Below are 13,061 nucleotides of genomic sequence, written 5' to 3'. Positions count from 1 at the left end.
AACCCGCTAGTTTCGGACTACGACCCAAGCAAGTCAAAAAAATACATCATGTATCTCGACGCAAACAACTTTTACGGATGGGCGATGAGCAAGCCCCTCCCGAAAAGAGATTTCAAATGGAAACGTGTTACGCCCACAGAGGAGGAGATCCTAAAGAAAAAAGAAAACGCGAAGAATGGTTGGATTCTTGAGGTCGATCTTGAATATCCAGCAGAACTGCATGAGGAGCACAACAGCTATCCCCTGGCGCCGGAGAAAAAGGTCGTGAAAAAAGAGTGGATGTCGGACTTACCAAAAAAGGCAAGAAGCTGCTACTGACGCTTTAGGACAAAAAGAACTACGTTGTGCATTACAGGAACTTGCAGTTTTATCTGAAGCAGGGCATGAAACTGAAGCGCGTGCACAAGGTCCTTGAGTTCGAACAAGAATGCTGGATGGAGCCTTACATCCGGATGAACACAGAATTTAGGAAGACAGCGAACAGCGACTTTGAAAAGACCTTTTACAAGCTCATGAACAACTCAGTTTTCGGGAAAACCATGGAAAACCTGCGTAACCGTGTTGACATAAAAATAGTGCGCAGCAATGAGACGGACAAAATAAGGAAATTGATCGCCAGCCCTTCGTACTCAAGGCATGTTTTATTTTCAAACGACATGGCAGGAATCGACATGCGAAAAAGCAAGCTGCTTCTCAACAAGCCGGTCTACACAGGGATGACGATCCTTGACAACAGCAAGATCCTGATGTACGACTTCTTTTACAATGAGCTTAAAAAGCAGTACGGCTCAAAGTGCGAGCTGCTATACACGGACACCGACAGCCTTCTTGTCGAGATCGAAACAGAAGACGTCTACGAAGACATGAAAAACAACATGGACCTTTACGACACGAGCGACTGCCCGAAGGATCATCCACTCTACTCAAACACCAACAAAAAGGTCTTGGGCAAGATGAAAGACGAGTGCGCCGGAATCCCCATAGCAGAGTGCGTGTGTATGAGACCAAAAATGTACTCCATCTTGAAGGCGGACGAAAAAAATATCAAAAAAGCGAAGGGCGTAAAAAAGAGCGTTGTCAAGAAACAAATAACGCATGAACAGTACAAGGAAACGCTTTTCGGTGCGAAGCAGCTATGGCATGGAATGAACATTCTTCGAAGCGAGGGGCATGAGATCTATGGCATGCATCTTAACAAAATTTCGCTTTCGCCGTTTGATTCAAAGCGATGGATAGGTGACGATGGTATCCATACAAAAGCTTACGGGTACACCAGCTTTGATATATTTCCTACATGAACGGATGATGAACTTAAAGAGTTAGAAGCTGAAGTTTCAAAGTTGCTCTGGGGGTAATTGTGTGTTTGGAGGGACAACCAGCAGTTCTTCACGCACGAAGCCGCGCTTGGGACCGTGGTGCTGCCCAACGGGATTCATACCGAACCAATCGAGTTTCACATTTAGTTCGCGGCAGCCGAAGGCGTGTTTGGAGGGTGGTGGTGCCAGTTCATAAAATTTATGAGAGAAATCTTGTTATCTCGCGAGCTGTCCACGATCCAGTCGATAAGTTCTATGGGTGCGTTCTTGTATTGTTCTCGAGCGTCTTCATACTCCGTGGCCGCCTCGCCAACCAAGAAAAGTTCTTTTCCGTGGCCGAGAACAAATTCATTGAAACGCTCTGCGAAATACTTGACTTCTTCGTTGATGCTCTTCCCTTTTTCTTTCGCGGAAAACTCAATGGCCTGGTAAAGAAAATTCTCGATGTCCACAACGGATGACATGGCGAGATATAATAGATTTCTTTTTCTTCAAAACAAAAAAATCCTGTGCGCATTCACGGAAGAGAGTTGGAAGCCGAAGTTTCAAAGTTGCTCAGGGGGCAACTGCGTGTTTGGAGGGACAACGAGCAGTTCTTCACGCACGAAGCCCCGCTTGGGACCGTCGCGCAGATAGTAGAGAAAGGGCTGATCCGGTTTTGTGAAAGATCTTTCAATGCTGTAAACTTTCAAAGACCAGATTGGATCCGTGGCTCTTTTTACACCGCCTTCAAGCTCTCCGGGTTGGTAGAGATAACGAACTTGGACAAGAGAGGGGAGGATTTTTTCGCTTTTTCCAACAGACCTTGAATAAGATGTCGATGGCCTTGCATAAACAGCTTTTTCTTTGATGGCAACGGCGGGTTTCTTGCCGATAAGGCTTGTGACCTCGTTGTTCAAAGCCGAAACAACTTCAGGAAGTCTTTTCACCCAGGCAGTGGACCGCTGCCACTCAGGGAGTCGCATTACCACGGCGTACTGGTGCCCGAACAAGCGCTCAGCCAGTGTGCGGTTGAAACGTTCAACAATGGCCTGGTCGCGGTGAATGTCAACGCGCCCGCGCCGGATATATGTTTTGTGCTTTTCCATCTCTTTTGTGACAGCGCCAATGAATTCGCGCCCGGGGTCAACCTGCAGCATTTGAGGCCATTTCAGAGGCGAGCGCTCGTAAATCTTCTGAAAGGCCAGGGCGACCTCATCAGAATTTTTTGAAGTCAGGGGTTCGGCCTCTTTGTAGCGGCTGGCCACGTCGACAACGGTCAGCGCGTATTTGTAAACTTTGCGGCCGCGAGGTAGCTTGTCGTGCGGCAGAAAAAGAAGGTCCGCCTGGTGGACCTTGTCGGGTGTGGGAACGTCGAATTTCGGTCGAGGAATTCGCCTCGGCACGGGGAGGTATATCTGCCAGAGCGCTCGCCTGATTAACCACTTTTTTGCAGCTTCTTCAGGTACCTTGGCGGCCTCGGCTAATTTTTTTATCGCAGCGATTCCTTTCCAGTAGCCCCCGGGGCCGTAGTATATCTTTGCGAGTTTAGCGTCCATATAAGTAAGGTGTAAAAAAGTTTAAAGGAACCGGAAGGCTGCGTAGCCCAGAGCGAGCGCCCCGGCGCCCACGAACATGAGTTCACCCTTTTTCTGCTGCTCGCTTGGCTGATAGAAATCTGAGAACTTGGGCTCCTTTGGGGGTATCATCTGTTCGTCAGGATGCGCCTGGTTCTAGAGTTTGAAGGCATAGTCGGTGTTGGTGAAATTCTGCTTGGCCTGCTCCTTTACTTGCGCGTTGGTCGCAATCCAGTCGAGAAGTTTGGTGCGGTCGCGCGTGTATTTGGCGTAGGCAGCTTGGTACGCCTCAAGAGCTTTGTCATGGCGCTTTTTTTCTTCAAGTGCAGCTTTGTCGCCACCTCCAAGCGCCCTCGCCAGATAATTGCCACCCATAAAAGCCGCGGCGTTCACCACAGCCCAGCCAACCATAATCGCGATGCTCGCCATGGTGTTATATATTAGAGTCCTTCTTTCAAATCAAAAATTTCAAACTCTGGTGGGAAGGATTTTTTGGTCCTCGAGGTACTGTTTGAGCGCAATGCTGCCCGCCATGACGGCGGTGAACTTCACGTAATTCATCGGGCTGCTGCTGGGATCAGAAGTGAAATTCTCTTTCACAACCTTTTTTGCGGCCCAGCCGATGCCCGCGGCTAATCCCGTGAGAGTTGCGGTGACGGTTGCAATGACGGTCTTGACAAGCTTGTTGTCGGACATGGTGCGTTTGATATAAGGAAATAACAAAAGTTTAAAACAAAATTAATCTGTCTATTCTTCTTCTTCTTCTATCCTTTTCTTCTCTTCTATCCTTTTCATCTCTTCTTGTATTCTTCTTTCTTCTTTTTCTTTTCTTCTTCTTATTTCCTTTTCTTGGTCCGTTTCACACCACATTATGTCGAGAAGATGGGAGACTCTTTCATAAACCTTTTTGTTGAAGTCGTACCATACAAGCCCTATACCAAAAATTGCGGCTGTATCGAAGAGAAAATGCGCAATGTGAAGTTTTGGCATCGCGATATACTTTACACTCAAAAGTTTAAATCATTTTTTTAAATCCTTTTGTCTGTGTCGCGCGAGCAGGTTCTGGCTCAACACGCGCGGGTTCAGGCGCGAGCTCTGGCGTTTTCTTGTCGAATGCAGCCTTGGCCATACCCTTGAGCTCTTCCCCTTTGTAATAAATCCCTACCAGTGAAACGACTATGCTGGCAACAGCAAGCCATTGAGTGGTGCTGAGGCTGCTATTTTTTTCTCCGCCGCACTTTGGGCTTTCGCCTTCTGTTGTAGGGGCTGGCTCGGGAGCAGCTGTGGCGGCTTTTTCCTTGTTTTCCGCCTGATAAGCCTCAGCTGCTTTCTTCTGTTGTTCCCGTGCCAGCCGCGTTCTTTCAGCAACCATTTTTCCAGCAGCCGCACGCTTTGGATTTTTTACGCGCTGCGTGGTTGCAGTCGGTGTTGTCGCTTGCTGTGTGATATCACCGGCGGGTGCTGTCTGGGTCTCGACCTGAGGTGCGCTCTCGGATTGTTCGGTAGACATTCTGAAACAAAGGTGTATTCTAAGCAAATGAAAAAAGTTTAATTAATAAAATGTTTTTGTCAGCAAGCCCTCAGCAGTTGTTGATGATTGGTGACCAGTCATTTTGCAGTTGCTGAGCCGGGTACTTCATCAACGCCCTCAGGCGGATATCCGTATTCATCACGAGAAGGGTGGCTCTGCTCCGACAGCTGTGGACTAAAATCAACATGTTTTGTGGTGATCAGCGCCGCGTTGGCCGAAGCAAGAAACCGGCCGCACTTCAAAGCGAGGTTGCCGGCCAGATTGGAGAGCTCTTTGTTTATGATGTAGTCGTTTCTGAGTTTTTTTTGGTAAGCGTCGATGTCTTTGATGTTAACGGCCATTCCAACCGCTTTGGATACAAGAAAAATGAAGCTGTCGATTAGGCTTTCTTTTGTCTTTGAGCCTGCGTACGTCTCGTAGCGTTTGGTGTATTTCTCGACATCTTTGTCACTCAGGCGCTTCACCTGTTCGTGGGTTAACTGCACTCCGATGGCCTCTTTGGCTTCGCCTGTAGACACCAGCACGGCCAGCTGCTCGCGAAGAGCAGGAATGTCAGGTCCGGGAGCAGTTGGAACAAGGCCACCTGCGGGACCACTCGACGGCTCGGGCTCGGTTTGTAGAAGGTTCATAACTTCTGCTAACGTGACCTCTTCTCCAGCCATTGTGCAAGGCTATATACAGCTTTCATTTTTTTATTCAAAACAACTTTACCCCGTAGCGGTGGTGAAGCGAGAACACAAGATAAGAGAACTTTCGCTCTTTCAACTTTGAAACCAGACCTTGCACTCATCCAGGGAGAGTTCGCCGGCGTAATAATCGAAGATGGCTTTCGAAGTCTTGGCCGAGGGGGTGTAAAAGAGGACGATCGCCGCAACGTTCTCCCGGAAGGAAGCTGTTATGCCGGTCATCTTCTGGGTCAGCGTCCAAACGCTGATGCCCATATGTCGGGCAGAAAAGGCGAGATTCACCAGCTCGCCTGTACACCCTTTCACATCTTTGGAGGCCGCGCAGTCGTCGAGAATTATGAGCGTGTTGGTGCCCTCGGAAAGCCATCTCATGAGCTTCAACCACTTTTCCACGTCGTGCTGATCGCAGACTATCACATCCATTCTTGGATCGTTTTCGCCAAGCCGGTGGTAGGTCTTGTTGTGCGTGAACGTCGGGCAGATGAGCACGATGTAGTCGAACTTGAATCGGAAAGGGCCGTAGATCTGGTCCACCACAAACCTTGATTCGCCTGAATTCGTCGGCCCCATAATGAGAGCGTTGAAGGGTATCTTGCTTGGGTCCATATTAAAACTGTACAGATTCTAGCTGTCTTTCCATAAGGTTGAACTGGGAATCTGAGATGACGAATACATGGCATTTCATGTTGCCTGAGCCTTCGGCTTTCCGCTCGATTTCCAGCTGGACACCGTCTGTACTGTTCACAATCCGCGTGCCGCTACCGTGCATTTCTTGGTCCGCCATGGAGCGCATATCAATCACAAGCCCGAACTTATCCTCGGTGTAAAATTTTGGCATATTCATGTGCTCGGTTTTATTTTTCTCTTTCACAAACAAGTTGCGGGCCTCTTCCCACATGTCCTTGCCTTCGATGCCGTTGTTGTAAAGCATGTTTGGCGTGCCGTTGACCGTGACACTGACTTTCGTCAGATCCGGGAAGATGAATTTTTCTGAATCTCTGTCGCCCGCAGTATACGGCTCTACAAACAGGAGGAGGAGGGCTTTTAGTGACTTTCTTTGGGCGTTGACTTTGATGTTGATCCTCGTGTCTCCATTTTTTTTGTAGGTGACCTCTTTGTCATGCATCACGTGGTCGTAGAGGAACTCTTTGCCGCTGGAGTAAACGCTTCGCGCCCCTTCTGCCAGAGTCTTGCTGCGGATCATTTTGTACTCGAGCTGGATGTTTTTCAGCTTGTATTTCAGCTGGGTTGTGTCGGAGCCTTTGACCACGTGTATAGCTTCAGCAAGTTTTACATCGAACGTGAGGTCGTTGTAAAGGGCCTGGGGGTAGAAAACTCCGTGGTCGGTTAAGATCTGATGGTCAAGCCTGATCCGGTACTTTTTTCCGTACACCTCGTTCAGCTTGTTTTCAGCTTCGACGCCCGAAGTTTTCTTCTCTCCCGCGTCTGAGCGGATCTTGCATAGATCCTCGCTCTGAATCCCTTCGAGAATCCTGTTGTCTCGCTCTTCCTGCGAAAGAAAAAGGTCTTCGAAAGTTTTGTAGATGTCATACCCAACCGTATCTTGCAGGATAGTGCCCGCAAACTTCACGACGAGCCTGTCAACGAGCGCCCGCGTGACGTTCTGGACGAGGAAGTTGTTGGCGTGCCCTCCAGAAAGGTCGATGTCAAAGACAAGCGCTAGCGAGCCCGGAACCAGAACCTCGTTCTCGTTCAGCTTGGGCACGGAAACATACAGCGTATTGCCGGGGTTGGCCTCAGAGGGGGTAAAGGTGATTCGATTGACCGCGCGCTCGGCCTTCATGGCGTATAATGTCTTTTCGTTGTGCGAAGGGCGAAGGCTCTCTGGCACTACTGACATTGTGTATAAAACACCGGCGATTATTTTCTAATTTAAAAAATAACACGCTTGAAATATATCGCTATGGCGGATGACAAAGGAACAAGCTTTGAAAACCCTGCTTATGACCCAGACGGTTTGGATGATGATGATGACGACAATGATGAAGGTAGAGATGCCAACGAAACGACTCCTTTCTTCCCAGAAAATGCATCTACGCCAAATGGTAAAGAAGAAATTCCAATGCAGACAATGCAGCAAGAAAAAAGCGGGTTTCCTGAAACTTCTTACGCGGAAACCCCTTTCACCGGAGCTCAGACCTTGAGTGGACAAGCGTGGGTTGCTACAAAAGATTTCTACCCGGATATGAGCTCAAGTGAGCTTGAGGTTTCATACAGCTCGACGGGGAAGCTCCAAGTCAAAATGTTTGGAGCTGGCAAAAAAACCTATGACTTGTTTACCAAAATTAGGAGAAGGGGAAGAGATCAGATTAATCCAAACCTTCCGAAAGAAATAAAAAAGGCTCTCGGGGCTTCCAAATACGAGACGGTTCAACAAACTGTATACGAAAAACGAAAAGAGCTCAAAGAGAAGCAATACGAGGCTTCGCAGAAGGAAAAAAATAAAAAGGAAATGGATGAAATAAGAGAAAACATGAGAAAGAAACAACAACAGATCGAAGCTCTTAAAAATGAAGAAGGTTCACAAGAGGAAATTGACAAACTGAAAAGAGAAATGGGAAGTCTTGAAACACAACATCAAAAGTCAAGAAGCGCTTATTAGGGAAGTGTTCAAGCGGCAGAAGATAGATCAATGTTGGAGGAAGATATTCAGGTGCTGGAAGATTCGGAAGCGATAGATGTTGCAGAAAAAGAAAAAGAAGAAGCGAGCGAAGCTCTCAAATCGATAAAGAAACGAAAAGAAGCACTTGAGCAGAGAAGGAAGTTTGAATTGGGAAAGTTGTTGGATAATGAAGAAACAGATTTTACCCCCGAACGGAAACAAGAAGCCGAAAAAAAGATTTCAGCTATTGATCAAGAAAGACGAAGACTGGACGAAGAAGAAAAAGAGTTCCAAACAATACTTGGTGCGAGAAATGAATTCATGGAAAGAGAAATGAAACTTCTACAAATCGATAAAGAAGAACTGGAAAAGGCGCAGAAAAACGACCTTGAGATTATGAACGATAAAGACGCGGGCGCCTTACGAAAAAGATGCGGCAGAAGAAAGAGTGGACTGGCGTGACAAAGAGATCCGTCGAATTGATGCCCGGCTTGAAGAAATCGGGAGAGATGCCACTGGAGAGATATCTCTTTGGGAAAGAGTGAAAGACATCTTCAAAAAATATGGGGTGACGCTAACGGCAATATTTATTGCTGCCGGGACCACAATCGGAGCTGTCATCGGGGTCCTCACCAGAGGTTTGAAAGCCACCGGTAAGGCTTTGGGAAATGGGCTAAAAGAGCTCGGCGAAAAACTCGCTTCCACATTGCCCGGGCTGATTGGCTCGATTGTGAGCTTTCTTTTCAAAGCCGCCGGCCAAGTCGTCGGGTTTCTGGCCGAGCACACCTGGCTGCTTATTCTTGCCGCGGTGGCCTTTTTGTTAGAACAATTTCTTAAGAAGCAGCGTTAACTTACCGCCAAGCCATGAACAGCAACGCCGATAATCCAACTACACCGACAATTACCGCTGTTCTGTTTATTTCGTGTTGTGACGTTTTATCTGGAGCCTCGGGCTCTATTTTTTGCGCCTGTGCTTGTTGAGTTTCGGACGAAGCTGGTTTCCTTGATTCGGCTGTTGCGGCTTTGTGTATCGGGTTGGACGGATGGGTGTTGGGCGGGTTAATTTTTGACGGGCCGCCTGCCATGAGTTTGAGCCCAGCTTTTTTTGTCTCCGGGTTTACCTCGTTGTTGACCCCCAGTTTCATCCCGGAGACCACCTGTTTCAGCTTGTTGTTGTAACCGATTGTGCTTTCGGTGTTGATTATCACTTGCGCGGGCATAAGCCAGGCCATTGGGGCTACAGCAAGATGGAGCCTGACCTTCGCTTGATCCACCGCGAGCTGGTACCTTTGCACGCTCGCGGCCAAGTCGGGCTGTCTGATCGCGTCTTCCATCAGCACCAGGAACTCGCTTTGGGCTTCTTTCGCCCTGCCACCAGAACCGAGAATGCTGCTGCGGACGTTGACTTGTGCACCCAGAACGCTGTAAACGAAAGCCTCAATTGACTGGTTTATTCTTGTCAGGCCTGCCTGGGTCAAGCCATTCGCGGTGTTGGGTGCAAACCAGTCGAACTGCCGATCTCCAAAAAGATCAGGCCGTATAAACTCAACCATCGTCGCTAAACTTGCTCCACCCAGGATATTTATAATCTGTTTTTGTTGGCGATTCCCCCCAAGGCTCAACATACAACACCCCCAAACCACTATTTGCACCCGAAGTAAACCTAAAGTCGCTTGAGGGGTCTATCCCGAACTCGCCGCATATCCTTTTGTACGAAGCAACGTCACAATGATTATTCATTTGGTTGAAAGTCGGCTCTTCGGGCAAAGCGCTTATGCTCTGAATTCCTCCTAGCTGGTACAAAATGCGCCTGACCGTGAAATACACGTGGAAGATATAAAAAGCTCTTATCTGCGGTGGGAGATTCATCCCACTGTCAAAGATTTCGCGAGAAACTCCGCAACCTTGTGTCGCGCAGAAAACCGCGAAGTTGAGCTGTTGCGGCCAATATTTCATATCAGGCCCTCCTAACCAGTGTTTCGCTTCGGTTCCAGAAGTGTGCCTGAGTTTGGTGTTTGGAATATTTCTCTGAATTTTGTCGTGAAATATTGGTCTGGCGTGACGTAGATTTTGATTTCGGCGTCGAATATTTTTTTCAAGCTTAGCGCTTTTCCGTCGAAAGGTACCGCAGGGATGGGCAGGGAGACTTTTGAGCCAAGTGGCGACAATTGGTAAGGAAAACCTCCACTGTCTCCCAAACCAAGCGCTTCTTTCATTTCAGCGCTCCAATATTTTCTGTCTGAGCCGAAGACGCTTTGAAGCGAGCCTTCGCTTTCTTTGAAAAACACCTCTGCGGTTACGTTGTTTTTCTCGTCGATCATTTCTTGTGAAATGAACCTGCTTTTGTCTGCTTTTGGAAAGCGGTTTAAAAAGTTTGTCCACGCCTTTTTCTTCGCAGCATCTTCTTTTTTCAAAAACTTGGGATCATCAAACCCGGGATCTTAATCGATATCGTCCCACCGATTCGACATTTTATTTGAACACAATTTTATTTGTTGAATATAAAAATGGTTGTTCTCACTATTGTCACGCAAGAGAACGGAGGGACAATATCTTTTGAAGAACCGATACCGAAAGTGCATTTCATGAAACTAATATCTTGTAGTTTATTCAACAGCTGGGACACTTTGAAAAAAGAAGGTTCGGCCTCCTTGGGAGATAAAAACAAAGATATAGCTTTGTCAGTTAGTAAATTACCCCCAGGACATTATAATTTAGAAAGCTTGGCAAAAGAAATAGACGGTCTGTTCGCAAAATATAAATATGACCTTGTAACAGAAATAAATCAACCTGTTGGCCAGCTTGTAATCAAACATTTTGGGTTAAAACCGATTGCACTTGATCGCGATTTAGCCAATTTGTTTAATATTAGGCGAAATTTGGGTTTTATAACATTCGTAAAAAGGATTACAGCTCCAACGACATATTTTATTCATTGTAATTTGCTCGACACAGAACGGAATCTGTTCAATGGCAAAAGGTCAGATGTATTAGCCCTGTTTGATGTGAAAGGGAAGCCTTATGAAAAGGTGAGCTACCAGGGTTCTCCGCAACAGGTTTTGCGAGACTACTCTACAGACGAGTTCATAAATAGCATCACCATTAGCGTCAAAGATGAAAATGACGAACTCTTTGATTTCAAGGGCTTCCCGCTTCTTTTTGAATTAGAGTTAAATTAAATTTCTATATATACGCAATGTCTTCTGCAAATCTGTTACCTCCAAGCGCGCCGCCTGCCGAGAATGAAAGAAGAATCTATCCAAGCCTTCCCGAAACGACAAATGCCGAGAATTTCCGGCTAACTGAGATAAGTAAAATTCAAAAAGAAATATCTGCTGAGGTTGAGCATTACAGGCTTGTGTTGAAAAAATATAAAAAAGCCCGGAAAGCGCTTCACTATTCCGTGGTTGGCCTTGGCGCCGTCACGGCAGCTCTGTCTTCTGGGGCTGTTGCAACATCACTCACTGGTGTTGGAATTGTTATCGGCGCGCCTGTTGCCGGGATAGCAGCTTTATCTGGCGCAGTTTCCACTGGCCTGTCCGTTGTCAACAAGAAGCTTGAACGCAAAGTTAATAAGCACTCGAGAATCCATTCTCTGGCTATTGGAAAACGTGACTCGATAAACTGCTCTGTCTCACAAGCTCTGAATGATAATCGGGTTTCTGACACGGAGTTTCAACTGATCACACGTGAAATGCAGAAATATCGCCAACTTAAAGAGACTTTACGCTCAAACTTTGCGCAAATACAAACAAATCCAATCCAGCCAGATATTTAAAAAATAAGAAACCAGGTTCGGGACCAGGTTCGGGAAGAATATAGAAAAAAACTTGCGGATTAAGGTTACCGTATACCTTCAGGGGTGTCTCACGTCCAAGCGATGTAGCGCGTCCGGTTTAAGCTGTAGATACCTTAACCCCTATATCAAATTAAAGCATATAGAGCTGGCTATCAAACCATACCAAAAATTTTGAAATAAAATGAGCTGCCGAGTTTTTCACGGCCACTAAATGCGAGTGTCCTAATCACCTTTTGGAAGCTACAAGTCAAAGCGAATTTTGTTTTTCGCCAATTTATTTTTTTCCTCGTTTTCAGGACAAAAAGCGCTAAAAAAGCGTGTCTACGTTTTGCCACATTCAATTGCAGTAAAAAGTTACAGAACATTTTCGAAATAGGATTTAAAAAATGTGAAGTGATCGTACAAAAATTGCTCTCGGAGAAAAAATATTTCGAAATAAACAATTCGCAGACAGGTTTTTGTTTTTTATATGTTAATCTAGCTACTGTCCAAATTTGAGGGCAATCAAACAAATCCCCTTTGAGTTGTAACTCTTTAAAGTGTCTGCTTCAAGCGAAAAAATTTATTCGAGAAAACAGCGCTAAGAAAAATCTCTTGCTTCGCAAACAGACTCCGCCCACAAACGCCTTCAGCTGGGTTCTCAGATCACTGAGCCAATTAGCGCTTGGAAAATTTACTACTATTAACTCGCGGTGAAATTTACGCGTGAATCTCGAAAAAACCCTTGTGTTTCGCAATGCGCTCAAGGCGGAGAGATGATTTTTCTGTAGCTCGGTTTTTCTTGAAGCTGGTCTGGCAAAATGGGGAAGACGAAAAAGGATACGAACGCTAGAGTGACTGGGAGACGAGAACAAACTGAACAAAAGAAAGCGCGGCGGAGCAAACTTGTGCATGGATTATATTCCAATGGATCTCAATGAGTTGGACGATTCATCGGTATCGGAGTCAACAAAAGAGTCAATGTAAACGTCGCTGTTATAGCTGTCGAGTTCCCAAATTTTTACAGAACCTTTCTCTTCTCTTGACTCGATCTTTTTGCCCGCTTGATACGATAGCTATAGCTTCATCCGCGAGGCCAACTTTCGCTTCTTCACTCATTGACGAGTTTTCATTCGTTCTTCACTTTTTCGAACTGGTAAACAGAGTTTTCCGTGGTCCATGTTTACTTATAACTTAATAGAATTACATCTAATACGAAAAATGCTTGGATCTGAGTAGCCAGCCAATTCGTGGTATCCACATATTCCCGCGAAAGTAGTCTTGGTTGATTGCGTACACGTTATAGGGCTGTCAATCAAGAGGGAACTTTTACTTCCGGCCGTAACGTAAAACCTCCATTTCTCCGCCAATATTAAGTTTTTTTCAATTTTGTTTTCAGAAATTAGAGATTAATCTTAGACCATTACTTTGAACCAAAAATCCAAATTTGAAGAAAATTGCCGATCTGAAGGTATACTGTAACCTTAAAGCACAAATTTGAACTAAATTTTGAACGAAAAAACACAAAACCATCTCTCTTATAAAAAAAACAGATGATTGCGTTACACCGC

General features: G+C 46.1%; 1 protein-coding gene and 1 pseudogene across 1 annotated transcript; both read right to left on the bottom strand.

Annotated features, from left to right (window-relative positions):
* Positions 1–5,696: 5,696 nt before the first annotated feature.
* On the bottom strand, positions 5,697–6,950 carry LOC145478037 (uncharacterized). Its single transcript, XM_081455928.1, has one exon. The coding sequence runs from the start codon at positions 6,948–6,950 to the stop codon at positions 5,697–5,699; it is 1,254 nt and encodes a 417-aa protein (XP_081312054.1).
* Positions 6,951–8,154: 1,204 nt separating this feature from the next.
* Positions 8,155–10,294, bottom strand: LOC145490310 (uncharacterized; annotated as a pseudogene).
* Between the last annotated feature and the right edge of the window lie 2,767 nt (positions 10,295–13,061).

The sequence above is a fragment of the Orbicella franksi genome, chromosome 1, assembly GCF_964199315.1.
Source record: "Orbicella franksi chromosome 1, jaOrbFran1.1, whole genome shotgun sequence".
Classification (NCBI taxonomy): Eukaryota; Metazoa; Cnidaria; class Anthozoa; order Scleractinia; family Merulinidae; genus Orbicella; species Orbicella franksi.
Note: the sequence above shows the minus strand (reverse complement) of the source record. Positions and strands in the feature narration are given on the sequence as shown.